Source organism: Astyanax mexicanus, chromosome 14 (assembly GCF_023375975.1).
Source record: "Astyanax mexicanus isolate ESR-SI-001 chromosome 14, AstMex3_surface, whole genome shotgun sequence".
Lineage (NCBI taxonomy): Eukaryota > Metazoa > Chordata > Actinopteri > Characiformes > Acestrorhamphidae > Astyanax > Astyanax mexicanus.
This window is the reverse complement of record NC_064421.1, coordinates 34,788,604-34,804,437: the sequence shown is the minus strand read 5'-3', so window position 1 is coordinate 34,804,437 and position 15,834 is coordinate 34,788,604. Positions and strand designations below refer to the sequence as shown.

At 39.5% G+C, this 15,834-nt stretch overlaps 1 protein-coding gene across 2 annotated transcripts in view; it reads right to left on the bottom strand.

The window, feature by feature from the left end:
* Nucleotides 1-6,540: 6,540 nt before the first annotated feature.
* asap3 (ArfGAP with SH3 domain, ankyrin repeat and PH domain 3) overlaps nt 6,541-15,834 on the bottom strand; it is a 50,604-nt gene continuing 41,310 nt past the window's right edge. Inside the window, exons 18-26 of one of the 2 annotated variants that reach the window (XM_022668599.2) lie at nt 15,074-15,159; nt 14,259-14,374; nt 14,060-14,127; nt 13,808-13,912; nt 12,822-13,017; nt 12,390-12,609; nt 11,469-11,682; nt 9,731-9,859; nt 6,541-9,090 (exon numbers count right to left, since the gene is read on the bottom strand). In XM_022668599.2, coding sequence (XP_022524320.2) covers nt 9,016-9,090; nt 9,731-9,859; nt 11,469-11,682; nt 12,390-12,609; nt 12,822-13,017; nt 13,808-13,912; nt 14,060-14,127; nt 14,259-14,374; nt 15,074-15,159 — 1,209 coding nt within the window. In that variant the 3' untranslated portion in view covers nt 6,541-9,015. The remainder of the gene's footprint in view (nt 9,091-9,730; nt 9,860-11,468; nt 11,683-12,389; nt 12,610-12,821; nt 13,018-13,807; nt 13,913-14,059; nt 14,128-14,258; nt 14,375-15,073; nt 15,160-15,834) is intronic. The other variant, XM_049463894.1, reaches the window with a different exon arrangement.

The following is a 15,834-nucleotide window of genomic DNA, read 5'->3' as shown; positions in this document are numbered from 1 at the left end:
GCAAGGAAGTGTATCTACCTGATACATAACTGCAGCAAAGCAGAGTGCATTCTTTGATTTTTAATTTGCTTTTGTCAGTGAGTGTATATTTAGGCCCATCTTTATTACTGAATCACTGATCTAATGTACAGTGACAGCCCTGCTTTCTCTATTGAGCTGGAATCTGTTTCCATCCATTCTTTATCATAATGTTCCTCTCTCGCTCTCTCGTTCTAAGTGCAGGAAAAACTGTCTATGAGGCTGTAGAGCACGTCTGCAGGGACCTCCAATGCTAAAGTGCTTTTTACAGCAGACTGGAAGATTCTGAGGGTAGAGAGAGAGAGAGAGAGAGAGAGAGAGAGAGACTATGCAGGCTGCTTGTGTTTAATAAGCAGAATAACCTTTAGAGCAGGTATTCAGACTGATCTGGGACGCCATTGGCCAGAATCCCTCCGGGAGCTCTTGCTCTCCTTGCTAATTATGGACCTCAACCAGAGACCCATTTTTCATTTTTATCATCATCATTATGATTAATGTCTCACATGTTTAAAATCACTGAAGGTGCACTCTGAATGGCATGAAAGAGCATAGCTATCATTAGGCTAGGACATTAGCATTTTGAAGTAGGTTGCTGTTGGTAAAGAATCTTCTTGTCTGGGCAGATGGTGGATCTGTGTCTCCTGTTTTATTGGTTGTAATTATTGATGCCGGATTTGTGTCGCTTGGCCTCCGTTGGGACACTGAGGCTGTAATCTAGGGCGGTTTCACGGTTGCCTAGTTACCTGGTTATTAAACTGATGAAAAGCCATTTTGTGAACCGTCTGTAGTATGTATTATAGTGTCTCGGATGCACGCACTCCAGCAGATCATTGGGAATAAGTAAAATACATTGGCTGGGATGAAGATTAAGGCTGTGTCCCAAATCAACCCCTGTAGCCTATGTACTGAACTTATATACTGACATATAACCCTGCTCTGTTAGAACTCATAAACCTGACAGAAATAAAACACTATTAGACATTTCTGTGTCACTAATAAACTACCTGTACCCTATGTAGTGATCAAACCCATTTCCAAGAACCCATCAATTTAGTTATCTATATCTCTAAAGCAGTAATACATTTACACCCTAACTCTTTGTTGTGTATCCTGCTAGTCAGCAGTTAGCAGTTAGCTTGCAGCTATGCTCATGTTCTGTTGACTTTAGGAAATCTAGTCCCATCCATTCTTGCATTTTTGTAAATGAATTCACTGCTTATGGGACTAGGGGTCAATGTGAGTGGTTTGAGATTAATCCTTAGGTCCAATCCTGTTTCTCTTTTGTACCTCTACCCCTTGTTATCGAGTGTAACCCTTCTTATGAGAGGAAGAGGTAAAATCTTCCCCTTAAGAATTGGGTCAAGCCTTGATACACACAATATAGATATATAGCAGTGTTCAATAACCTAGCTGCTGGTTAACTAGTTAACTTTAGGGCATTGTATGTTTTCAGAAAAGGGGCGGCAATTCATTATTATTGTCTATTCCTTAATTCCTTTATGATGGGGAGCTAAAATGAGCTTTTATAAAAAAAAAATAAAAAAAAAATTATTTCACCTTAAATGCTGCTGCCTCTGCTATCTGTTGCACAATTTAAGGTGGAATGTAAAAGTTATCTAGCTAGCTAGCAATTGAGATGGACTACTAGCGATTTTTCTATGCTTGTTATGAAGAAAATGGCCAGCAAATGTTGAACACTAAGGTTTGTGGGTTTCTTTGTTTGCTTGTGCCGCCATCTTCCCAGTGATTCCTATAGCCCTCTGTTTTGAGTATGCCTACCTCTAGGCAAGTATGTATAATAAGAGGTAGAGCCAAGGGGTGAAATGGGATTGGGCCTTAGACTAGCAACAGGTTGTTTAGCAAAATTAATGTGTATCCCCCGTTGCATTAAGTGCACCCAGAATATTACACTAGTCAGCTTACTTCTCATGCTTACACATCTGTATAAAAGGGCTACTTTAGCTAAAGCTCTTGCACCTGTTAATAATAATACACACTGGTCATCATTGTGATAACAGAGAATCATTAATGTCCCTCGTTTATACAGGGTTGTTGTTCAGACTGCATGTTTGTAAAAGCTGCTTTAGCTGAACTGATGGGTCACTTGATGTGGACATACATGTACTGTACAGCAGCATATCAACCATATTACACACATACCAAACTACATACTCTACATAATCTTCTCATGTGGCTGCTTGCATAAAACACTGTTAATATTTCAAGATGTTTTAAGGAATAAGGCTCCTGTTTACTGTAGTAACAGTTTAAATAGCTCTGTAAACCAGGGAATTCTACTGATCAGGGCATTCTAGAGCTCTTTTGGCCAGGCAGTTTCTAGGTTGGTCATTCTAAAACTCTGTGAGCCATTCTAGAACTTGGCCAGAAGTCTATTGGCCAACCTAGATCCAGTATTTGTGTAAAGACCGTCCAGTGAAGAGTTATTCTAAAACTATTTTGCTTGGGTTGTTTTACAACTATGTTACTCAGGCCAAGCTAAAATCCTGTCATTCAGGTCATTTTACAAATACCTTTCAGGGTCATTCATAAAGTCTCTTGAGGAGCCTTTCTAGAACTCTGTTGGTGAACCATTCTAGGACTTGACCAGGTCATTTAAGAAGCCGGCTTTGGATTGACCATGCTTTGGATTTGTTTAAAGGCCATTCTAGAACTATAAACAAGAGTATTTTAGACATCCTTTAACAAGGTCTTTCCAAAAGTCTATTTCTCAGTCCATTGTAGAAAATCTTTGAGTGGTAGTTCTATAACCCTAAAACTGTTGTACAGATAATTCTAGATAAGGGCCAGTTTAAATCTATATATATTAAGCCATTCTGTAATGTTAATCAGCTCGTTGCAAAATACAAAAGACCAGTCTAGAAAATCTTTGCGTATAATTTTTTATTCAAGTGGCCACTGAAATAATGAGTCTATTAACATTAACACCAATGACTATAGTAATATAATGTATATTATTTCTCTCTCTCTCTCTCTCTCTGTCTTTATAGACTCTAGATGTATATACGGTATATAATGTTGATTGTCCATCCAATGCCTTACTCAGTCTGTATATTTCATATACATAGTGTGTACACAGTGAATAATGTATGGACTCAGCCCTGGATTTGGCTGAGACACCTCCTTCTTGTATTTTGCACTGCAGCTCACTAAGAACAAAAGAACAAAAAAAAAAAAGAAAGCTTTTCCAAAGACCTCAGTGACTGGGCCCACTCACAGAATGAATGTACTGTGCTGTCTGTCTGTGTATCTAAAACACTGGAGTTATTCTGTAGTTTTATTTCTGTAGAAAGCCTGTTCAGTGATAACAAAAGTATACTTTAGGTTTGTCATTTTTGGACAAATAAAATGTAATAAAATCCTTAAACGAAGGCCTTTTTTCACTACAGGAACAAATGGTTACTAAGGCCATGATGCCGGATTGTTAGTCTGGTTATGTTTTTTTTTCCTTTTGCAGAACCGCTAATTCAGGACCAGAAAATGCATAGTGTCTCATCAGTGGCTGTTGTCAAATGTGTCTGGTCTTATGTGATTGAGCATACTATCTAAATTCATAATTCATAAAGTGACTATTTACGCCAGCTGGGGGTGTTGTGCCGAATTCAGCATCCCCGCCAGGAAAAGCACCATCTCTGAGTGTAAGCGCTTTTGTCAAGAAGACAGTGCGTACGTGCTGCCGAGGGGGGTCCTTTTCCTGGTGGGGTTGCAGATTTCGGCACTACTACGTTGCCAAATTCAGCACTCCCTCTTGGGAGAGGCTGCAGGTGACATGAATATTTTTCATTACTTCTTAGGAGTCAGCATAGCTTAGAACAGCATCTTGGGCATTTTCATTTTCTGAAAAAAGTTAAAGCCAAGATGTATGTGCACACTCCTGAGATGGGGTGCTTTTCCTGGTGGGGGTGCTGAATTTGGCCATGTCCAACATCATTTCTGTGTCCATATGGAAAAGCCACTTTGAGCTGTTTGCCCTGCAGTGGACAAAAGGCCTTTAAAAATAACATTAGGTAACTGAGGGTTCCAAGGGAAGCGCCTAATCTTGATGAAACTTTGTCATATAATAAAATAATATCCTAGTGTACTTCCCTTTCACTCTTTTTCAAGCAGATTAATGAAAGCCTTGCCTGCTGTTCTTGGTTCCAGGTTCTCCGCAGCGCCGGCTGAATGTACTGCTGATTAGTGTTATGCTTGTTAGTTGCTGTGAGACTTTCAATGGCGTTTAACTGATTTTTACTGTATTCTTTCCTTTTTATAATTAAGATCTTTAATAATTATTTACTGTAGACACAGGTTTTTCTTTTGTGGAGCAGAACTTTTCTCAGTACACATCATATGATCTCATCGGTCACTTCTGCTGTTCATTAGGCAGCATTAAAGCTGCAGAACATGTTTGCTCTTTGTGCTGGTTGCGTAGAAGGGCTGAGCTTCGGTTTTTCTGAGGGTGCAATAAAAACATCCTGCTGATCTACCGCAGAACCGGGTCAGCAGAATTTGAGAGGCCACCAGGACGAAGGAAGCGCTTTAGACAAGTTCTGATGTTTCAAAGCTGATATTTTACCCTGTGTTTCCTGAGCCATTCCAGCTGATTCTGACATAAAAGGAGGAATGTTTATTTTTAGAAGTATCCTGGAAGGTTGAAGGTCCAGCTTAGAACATTCTTAACCAGGCTATTCTAAAAAAATCCAGAAGCAAACTTTATTGATGATCTTTCTAAAAAACAACTCTCTTAAAGAGCCATTCTACAACTCGATTAAGGACACCATTGTAGACATTGTAAATTTTCTGACCACACCATTTTAGGATAATAAACTCTTTCAAAATTTTGATGGTCTTGAGCACACCATTCAAAAATCATGTTGAGCATGCCATTCTAGAACGTCTAAACTCCAAAACTCCAAAATTATAACCTTCAATGGCCATTTCCAAACTTTCTTTAGGTTCCATTCTAGAACTCTTTTGGTTAAATCATTCTAGGTCTTTCTGAAGGGCCATATTAGACATTTTAGTCTAACAAGAATTCCGCTATATTAACCAGGCCAAATTTAAAACCTCATTTGATTTATGACCATTCTGTAACCTCTATTTTCAATATTTTAATTAATTGAGCACTCAGCTGTTCATTCTTAATCCTCCAGGCCTTTTAACCAGGCCATTCTAGAACGCTGTGGAGTAGTCTTTGTAAAACTAGCTTGAAGAGCCATTCTAGAACTGTTTAGCAGAACTTGCAGAAATGTCTAGAGATTATAATAGTCTTAGAGATACAATAGATCCAGAGGTCTTTATGAGCTGCAGGACCAGCTGGGAGCTCTAGAATTAGACTTGAGTTTGAGTGTCAGTCTCAAATCCACCCCTTTGTACTAAAATGTTTGCTGCTGTCTGGTTAAGCGAGTGTAATTTGAGAACAGCAGTCCTGTTATTATTTTCTCTTCATCCATGCAGACAGAAATCAACAGCATATTTAATCTGATAAAAGGCTGCAGGTTGATAAAAGCAAATCCCTTCACTCAGTTCTGTTCTCACAGGTTTTACAGCAGCGCTGCAGTCAGACCCTCTCCAAGATCACACAGATCATTTGTGGGATTTGGAGAAAAACACTTATGTTGCCATTAGCGTGACGCAGAGCCGTTGTGTAACGATGCGTCAGGGCTGCCAATTGGCAGCATCGGCCCTGTCCGAAAAGAATCCAGGCAGAGAGATGCAGTTTTAGAAGACACGCAAAAACGCTGGTGATGCTGGATTAGCACTGAAACAGATATCCAGCTACGTAATCAGATAGAGATCACTCCAGCTTCTGTTTTCTCTACAGCATTAATCTCCTCTTATGTCATGCGGCGAGGCTCATTATAAGCTTCCTGGCACTGAGGTCGAGACAGAAGGAAGCGGGGGGCTCAGGGAACATGGGTAATAGGCTGAGATTTTAAGCAAAGCCACAATTGATTTGATTTAATAATATTTTTTCTGCTCCACTGTATTTTTTACACTGTAAACATGAATGTATGTAACACTCTGACTGAAGACTGAATGAAATGAACTGAATGTGCTTTGTTTTAAACACTGGCTCTAGTCAATGTACAAAAACACACAAAAAAATAAAACACAATAAACTTAATTTACTGCAACATTTCTAACGTCTGTGGGATTCCTTTCTCTGAGTTTTGCTGAAGTCATGAATTTTTTTAATCCCTTTAAAACTGAGAAATAGTAAACAGAATTTGTTCAACACTTTGTGGAACCACAAAGTAGGTCACTATATAGTGAAAAGGACACAGCATAGATGTTATGTAGTATATATCAGTAGAATAGTATATATAATAATATATAATAGTATAGAATATTACACACACTTTACTCAGCTAAATGTCACATTGGGAGTTATAGATTTGCCTGTCTTACCAGCATATGGGGAAATAATTTAGATTTTTGCTTAGACCTCCAGAGCCCATCTTGGTCTCCACAGTAGCTCCTGAAATTATTTTTACTATTAAACACACAGAAAATTCAAACCAATAGAGTATACATTTTTAATTCAGTAAATTGAATTGAAATTAATTCAATTTTTTTTTTGGCTTTTTTTATTCCCACAGAACGACAATGTACATAATTTCTCATAGCTTATCAAATATAAGAACATTTCTCAATCTAAAAATTAATAACTTGAGTTACAAACAGGGCTGTAAAAATGGGAAACAGAGCAAAAAACAAACATTATAAAAAGCGATAAAAACACAGAGCTGAACACATAAGCAGCGTGTCAAACAGGGCAGCAGGGGGGCTCTGAGAAGCTGGGGTCTACAGTCTGTAGTAAAAACTGTTCATAGAAAGTCATAAAGAGTCACTTTTTTCATCAATAATGCAAACATATCTGTCAAGAGTAGCTGCAGCAGGAGCAACACTAACCTTCTACAGACATTTGTGGAAATGATTCTGCTTCAGAAGATTGCAGATGATAAGTTTTATTCATACAAAACAGGCATATTTGTGCAGTGCTGATGTGAGCAGTAGCTGATATTAGGTGACAATGCTGGATAATTACAGGCATCATTCATCCCAAAAGTACAGAATGGAACTCCATCATTACAGAGAAGAGTTCCACTGCTCACAAGCTCCATTAAGTGCCATTTAGTCCACACCAGGCATTGTGGCATATTGTGCCAAATAGTTCAAGTTTTCCTGCTCCAGCCCTATTCTCTTGGCAGTACACAAACCTTTGCAAACCTTAGCACACTATATATGCATCCTCTGTTAAGCCCTGCCCTCTTGTACTTTCTTATTTTTAGGGGTGTTTCTGCTGAGTGCTTCTGAATGAGGCACAGCCAATTGGAACAGAGTCCATCAGTCTTAGAACAACCTGTTTTATTCTAAGAAGAGCTTGGATAATCCGTCTCTAGAAAGAATTATTAGCATACATCCACACAAATATTAATTTTACTGTAAATAAAATACATTAGAAATGTAAAATATGGTTATTTAAGCCATGCACTGGACTGAATTTGAGCATTATAAAAGATTATAGAGCTCTAGCTGAGTTTAAGTATTTTGTAGAGTCATAAACACACCATCCGGTCAGACACAGACAGAACACAATACCTTTCTCACTCTCTCTCTCTCACACACACACACACACACACACACACACACACAAACATTGTGAGTGGTGGACCTTTGGGCCGGATGAAAGTCAATAAGCATCACATTTCGTTTCATGACCCCCAACGGATGGCATGATCCAGCATCTCCAGACTGAACGTCCACTAACCAATCGAACTGAAGAGTATCCGGTGTCTCTCCGTCTGGACGGCGCTTCCATTTTCCCTTCAGCACCGAGATTACTGTCTCCTTTCCTTCTTCTTTAGTCCTGAATTTCAGCTGCTGTCCTTAATTTACAATATTTACACAATATTACATCTTCTGCAACATCTCTCCCACATTACAGCCTGATCAATGATCAAACATAAATATTAATGTCAGTATGAGTGACTGTGCTGGAGGGGGAATAAAGTCAGAAATAAAGGCCACGTCCCTTCTCTCCCCTTGCTTTGCTGTAGTCACTCAAATCGAACAGGTTTAAATCACCTTTATACTGAAAACGTTCCAACAAGGGACTAAAAAGTGCTTTGAACCAGGGAAGTAGAAAGTGAGGGAGCTTTTAAAGAGGCTACAGCACCCCCTGATGTCAAGATTATATAAATGCAGCTGCTAAAATATTAACTAATACAGATTTTCAGAAGTGCTATAATCTTGTAGGGTGATGGTTATCTGTGCTAAAAATCTGCTAATTAAAAGACTGGTACTACGAAAATGCATCAATTGGAGATTACCACAGCTAAAACTCCACCAATAGGAGTTTTATTGGTGGAGTTTTAGCTGTGGTAATCTCCAATTGATGCATTTTAGTAGTGCCAGTCTTTTAATTAGCAGATTTTTAGCCAGGTTTCTCGAATAGGTCGATTCTAGGCACTGCTTATCTCTTATTGGTGGATCTTTTTATACAGGTTTCAGTGCTGACCTTTTATAGGTGATACTTTGTCATACTGTTTTTCTACAGCTGCATTTTAACATGCTGCTCTCTTAGCAGTTCTGTGTCCTACTGGTGGAGATTTTCAGTGGGCTGAGTTAACATTTTAATTCTGGTCCAAAATCTTGACTCTGGTCTATCTCCAAAATCAATGTCCTCAGTTGTAATTGCACTAAATAAGCTGCAGGTTAAGCTCTTAAACAGCACCTGCTTTAGCAGGCTAGGTAAGCTAAGTCAGTTAGCTAGCTGCATAAATTACAATAACGGTAGCTGAAGAGCAGGTAGGGCTGATAAAATGTGTTGCTGCACTTCCTCTTCTCTCAGATGAAAGGAAATCCGCACAAAGATCAGCAAACAAAAGTTCCCCAGACCCACATCACTGCTGTTGGCGCGTCAGGTAGCAGTTCTGTATTGGACAGGCTTTGCTGAGCTTCAGGACGATGTGATGGAAGCTTCCAAAATAATCACTCTCCCAATTTCTGAACATAGTTGACCGGGAAGGACCCGGCTCTCGACGGCTTGCCCTCCACGTGCCCGAACTGAAATAACAACAAAACATATCATTATCATTATTATTATTATTATTATTATTATTATTATTATTATTATTATTATTATTATTGTTTTTATTAATTATAAATGCCTACTTTTGTATCATTTGTATTATTACTACAGTCATACTGATCTAAATTTTTTTCAGAAATATTGAGGTGGTCAGCACGTTCAAGGTAGCAATTCAGAAGTTTGGACACACCTTCCATTTAATGTTAGTATTTTTTTTATTTAATATGAAAGAAGACATAAGGAGTCTTGTAGTAAACACTTGAAGCTTTTAAGGGTCTGGGGTGCTGTTCAATAAAAATGTCTGAGTCTGGTAACTCTGATGATCTTATCCTGTACAACAGAAGAAACTGGGGCAGTCCTGATAAGAGCTAATTTTACCATAATGTTTTTGATGGTCTTTGCGACTGCACATTCAAAGTTTTTGATTTTTTTACATTGACTTACTAATTAGTTAAGTAGTTCATGCCATGATAAAGATTAGAACATTATTTAAATAGAGCTATTCAATGTATACCAGCTCAACCTCTTCACAACTGATGCTCTCAAACACATTAAGAGGCAAGAAAAGTAAGAAATTTAGACTAGTACTGTATGTGTGTGTGTGCATCTACTTACCCACCAGTGTAAATCATCTGCAGCAGTTACTATGATAACATCATCCTTACAGAAGGCCAGCTGGTCAGAGCTGACTCCCATGCAGTCCACTAAAGCTCGAACCTTCTTTAGTCGTGGCCTTGCAGAGCACTAATACACACACACACACACACACATTAATAAAAAAGCTTTTATTTATAGAAACATTTCTTAAGATCCCATGATATCCTGGCCAACATGATTAAGTGGAGCTCAGATGGCTGGAATGTGGGCTGAGTGGGCAGAGGTTCTGTGTGGGCCTATACATGTGTTTTGCTGAGACCTAGATGCACCCTCCCTGTCCCATCACTGATCCTGATGGGGTCCATTACACATAGGATGATCCTGCCACGGATCATCTTCATACTAGGCTGCATACATCTGCTATGTTCTTTTTGGAGTGTGGGGGGAGCATGTGGGGTGCCGGAATGGTATATGTTTATACTTTTTATCCAACCACAATCAGATTCACACTATCTGAATGGAGATATACATCTGAAAGTTTAGGTAACTGTGTGAAAATGTAAGTGGCAGTAAAAGGTAATTAGAAACATTATTATTCAAGTAAAGTATAGATAACCAACATTTCTATGTAAAGGAGAACTCCGGTGGAAATCTTTGTTGAGTATCTTTGTTGAATCTTTGTTGAGTAGCCCACCGCTGCTCTCCCGCAGCTTTCTGAGACCCAGTATTTTGTGCACTTTGCCCAAACCGACTTTTAAATACTTTAAAAACTGCACAAGAAGTTTATTAAAAGCCACTGTTTACTTCACATAGTGTAGGTAAATCTCTGGGCGCAGCATTTTAATTTCACGTCACGATAAGTCAACGGTCAAGCACGAAAGAATAGGTAGGATAGTTGAGCAGATTAATTGCTTAAAAATGCATGAATTCCAGCTGTTGTTAAAAATATCTGGTTACTGTCAATATTAGAATGCAAAGAACCAACAACAATTTACATAAATAATGCTCAGAAATGTTTATTATTTGTGCTCGTTTTATTGTGACTTAAATTTAAGATGGCGGCGCCCAGAGATTTACCTTCACTACGGGATGTAAAGTTCTTATGCAGTTTTAAAGTTGTAAATCCCTCATTTTAAATATCAGTGCTCGCTGGATTCTACCAATGAGGTGTGGAGCTACTTTGAGCTAGAATATGGAGGTGGGAAAAGTGATTTATCTGCAGGGGGGAAATATGCTCCATCTCACTCATTCTAAAAGCCTGTCTGGGCAAAGTGCACAAAGTATTATATCTCAGAAAGCTGCAGGAGAGCCGGATTGGGCTACTCAACAAAGGTAAAAACTTTTTATCATGTTTTAATACACTCAAAGTCCATTTCACACCAGAGTTGTCCTTTAAGTTAAGTTAAGAATTATTTGTAATTAGTTATAAAACCTCTGAATGTTTAAAACAATTCTACAATAAATTTGTCTTATCTTAAATTTTAATTGCATGTTATTTTTTCACAGCAATTTCTAATCTCTCTAACCTTTCTTTAAAACTGAACTGGTAGATTTTGTTTCTACCCCTATAATACTAATATATACAAATAAGATTTGTTCTAATTAGCTGTCCAGTATTGTGGCAGTCTGAGCCTTAAATCTGAGTTTTAAATGAATCTGGTGTGACATCACCAAAAACATACAACTTTGTACTATATATAAATTGTACTTTAATATTAATGTACATAACTGTAATCATGTTCTCTAAATAACGTACCATTGCATTCTTGCGAGATCTGGGAGGTGGTAAGATGAGGGGCACTGGGAGATTAGTGCTGGTGTTAGCAGTCGTATTAGGTGTGCTGCTGCTCAGGCTGCAGTAGAGTTCCTCCACACTGCCGCCAGAACCAGACCCAGGAGAGCCGGACCCACACCTGCCATGTCCACTACCACCACCATTCGTTCTCCGATATGATGTTGTCTTCTCTGATCTACACACACACAAACAAACACACACATCTACATTACTTTCTTGTCAAATAGGCACAGATCAGAATAATAAAAAATAATAATTTAGATATTAAATATTAAATAAGATCCTGAGAGCGTCATTGTGTAGGGCTAAATTACTGAACTAACTCAGTGTTGATGTATTTGTTAGCTAAAAATAGATTTTCTTCGTCAATAACCAAAAGACAAAGATTTGTAGACCAAATTTCAATAACTTTTCCAAAACTGTTTCGATCAGTTGATTAGTCAACGATTATTTCTGCTATGTCCCCCATCTCTAAAAAACAGAAACAGCTAAACATAAGATTTAAAAGGCATTTAAATATTTGGATGTTGTGTAAACATGGCGAGTACTGATATTCAGGGAATAAATATGTAATCTGTTGTGCTTGAGCACTTTTGTAAACCCAGCACTTTGTGTAATGCAGTACTGTTACAAATTAATAATTAGTCAACAATGAACTTTGTAGTCGACAGACTAAAATAACTGACATTGTCAATTATATCGACACTTAGCGCAGGAGACCCCACACAGATCAGTGCAGAATTCTTTGGCATCGATGAAACCTACAAAAAGACGTGGGCCATAATACCCGCCTGTTCCTGTCAAATGACTTTTGGCATGTCAGTTTACTAGGTGTTTAAGTGTATTTGTGCAGAGCCAGCAGTGTTCAGCAGTAACTCTTACACGACAGGCCCAATGGAGCTGTTTGTTGGTGAAGACTGTCCCTCCCAGCACACCGTCTGTCTCTTCTGCAGTGTTGTGGCGCGGGGTGAGCGAGGAAGAGCCCCTGATGCTTCTAAGAGTGGAGAGGGGGGGCTGTTCTTGAACGACCCACCGGAGGAGCTTGAACTGTGGCGAGAATTAGATTCCTGCGCAGAGAAGCTAATCTGTGGGTCTGAACGACCTGTTAAATAAGAGGATAAAGTTTAATCCTTACAGAAAATATGATTAATAATAAGATATCATAAGATGTCTGCTGACATTTTAGGTTGACTTTTAAAACATTTATTTGACCATTAATTTGTTGTCTATTAATGCTTTTAGTTTTTGACTTCTGTCAAAAAAGTCCCCTAAATATCTTAAGGCAAGACAAGAAAGTCTTGGTGTATCTCTGACCTCTCTGAATGGATTTTGCAGGCAGTGGAGGAGGCATGGAGACACCAGAGGGGGCGCTGTTGGCTGGTGGGCTGCGGTACAGGAAGTCCACGTTCTGGTAGGTTTTGTTGGTCACGCCGTTGCTGGAGTTCCAAAAGCAATTCCCCCCACTGCCAGCAGAGGGCAGAGGAGAGCGCAGGTTTCGTGGTGGGCTGACCTGCATTAAAAATGTAACATATAGTTAGTAAAAGTACAAGTTAGATGTTTCTAATAAAGTGGCCAGTGAGTGGAAAGTCAAAGTAGGTGTTTCTAATAAAGTGGCCAGAGAGTGGAAGGTCAAGGTAGGTGTTTCTAATAAAGTGGCCAGAGAGTGAAAGGCCAAAGCAGGGGTTTCTAATAAAGTGGCCAGTAAGTAAAAGGTCAAAGCAGGGGTTTCTAATAAAGTGGCCAGTGAGTGGAAGGTCAAGGTAGGTGTTTCTAATAAAGTGGCCAGAGAGTGAAAGGCCAAAGCAGGGGTTTCTAATAAAGTGGCCAGTAAGTAAAAGGTCAAAGCAGGGGTTTCTAATAAAGTGGCCAGTGAGTGGAAGGTCAAGGTAGGTGTTTCTAATAAAGTGACCAGTGGGTAAAAGGTCAAGGTAGGGGTTTCTAATAAAGTGGCCAGTGAGTGGTCAAGGTAGGTGTTTCTAATAAAGTGACCAGTGGGTAAAAGGTCAATGTAGGTGTTTCTAATAAAGTGGCCAGAGAGTGGAAGGTCAAGGTAGGTGTTTCTAATAAAGTGGCCAGTGAGTAAAATGTCAAGGTAGGTGTTTCTAATAAAGTGACCAGTGGGTAAAAGGTCAATGTAGGGGTTTCTAATAAAGTGGCCAGTGAGTGAAAGGTCAAGGTAGCAGAATCTAATAATGCGGTCAGTGAGCAGAAAGTCAAGGTCTGGGTTTTAATAGTCAGTCCTTTAATCATTTTAAATTAATGAATATTAATTGGTTATGTAAACAGTGTGTGAGACAAACCCTCTCATCCAGGTCATCCTCGCTGTCGTACATGTCCTGTGGAGTTTCCCACATGTACTCAACATGGATCTGAGAGTTAAACTTCCCACTGTGAGCAAGCTCCAGCTGAAACACACAAACACTTGTATGTTAAATAGTTGCCATGTGGAGACACTAGATGGTGCTGTTTGCCTTTATATCGTTTTATTGCCTGGGTCAGCGATAAAGTGTGTGTTTCAGTGGGTGAAGTGTGTATTGTGAGGTCAGACTCACCAGTTCTACACACTGCGAGTGCTGCAGCCTCTTAGCTATGTCCAGTGCCGTCTCAGCAGCTGAGTTTACTGAGAGAGAGAGAAAAAGAGAGTGAGAAAAAAGAGAGAGTACAAAAAGTGAGAAATTCCATACAAAGAAAAGGCAAAAACTTCAAATATACTGTTATAACTGGCCAATTAATGAGTGTGTGTGTGTGTACCTGTGTGTAAGGTAGCCTTTCCCTTGAGCAGCAGTTTTAAGCACTCTGGTTTGTTGTATGTTGTGCTGTAGTGCAGAGCTGTGTTTCCATCTACTTTCTTTTGCTCCAAACAGCCACTGAAAAAAACACACGTTTCTGCTGTATACTAAATGGTTGGAGATAAACTGCTGTAGTCTGAATAGGTGGAGCTACAGTGCCTTGCAAAAGTATTCAGCCCCCTTGAACTTCTCAAACTTTTGCCACATTTCAGGCTTCAAACATAAAGATATGAAATTGTAATTTTTTGTGAAGAATCAACAAGTGGGACAATTGAATGGAATCTACAATGAAATGGTTTACAAATAAAGGTATCCAGGTGTTTGAATGGTCAAATTCCAGACCTGAATCAAATCGAAAATCTGCGGAAAGCTGAAAACTCCTGTTCGCTTTCCATCCAAACTCACTGAGCTCCAGTTGTTTTGCAAGGAAGAATGGGCAGAAAACTGATAGAGGCAAACCCCAACTGACTTGCAGCTGTGATCGCAGCACAAGAAGATGCTACAAAGTATTAACGCAAGGGGGCCAAATAAAATTGCACGCCCCACTTTTCAGGTTTTTATTTAAAAAAAAAGTTTAAAATATCCAATAAATTTTGTTCCACTTCACGATCATGTCCCACTTGTTGTTGATTCTTCACAAAAAATTACAATTTCATATTTCATGTTTGAAGCCTGAAATGTAGCAACAAGGTTGAAAAGTTTAAGGGGGCCGAATACTTTTGCTGTAAACTGTAAACTGCTGTAGGCTGAATGGGTGGGGTTAAAGTACACACTCACCAGTTCTGTATGAGGAAATCAACCAGAGCCAGAGAGCTTTTCTCTGCTAAACGCACAGCCAAGTGTAGCGGAGTCTCCTTTAGATCCTACAGAGAGAAAGAGAGAGAGACAGAACATTTAACACAGAAGGAAGTGAGAAAAACAGGATAGAAAGATGATAATGATTTCTAGAAAACAATGATTCATCAAAACTCTGTGTGTAAGAGGGGTGGGAGGGTGGGTGGGTGAGTTTGGATCTCTGTGTTGCAACAACAAACAGATTTAAATCTAACACACACACACACACACACACACACACACACACACAGCGGTGGGATTTCACAGTCCCAGAGTGGAGGAGGCCAAATCAGATCTGATTAGAGACGAAAGAAGGAGAGGAAACGTGGGATTAAAGGAGCGAGCGAGAGGGAGAGTGAGCGTATAACTGTAGGGGAAGTGATGTCATCAGCCGGTCAGGCTGTAATGAATGACTGCAGTGAGAGGAACGCTGAAGGAGTAGTTGAGCCGTAAATCATACACTCCTACGCTAAACACACACTGATTTAAGGCAAAATCTGACACACGGCAGCCCCCAACTCTCACACACAGCCCCCATACACAGCCCGCCCCACAGCCGTGATGAAGGGTTTATCTCCAGAACACCCGTCTGACTAATCCAGCGGAAGCCCCTCCACACGCTGACCATAAGGGGGGGGGGGGCTGGCTCAGTGTTATTTTCTAAAAGCTAAAAAAAACTAATTTAAGGCTGTTTCTGACTGAGA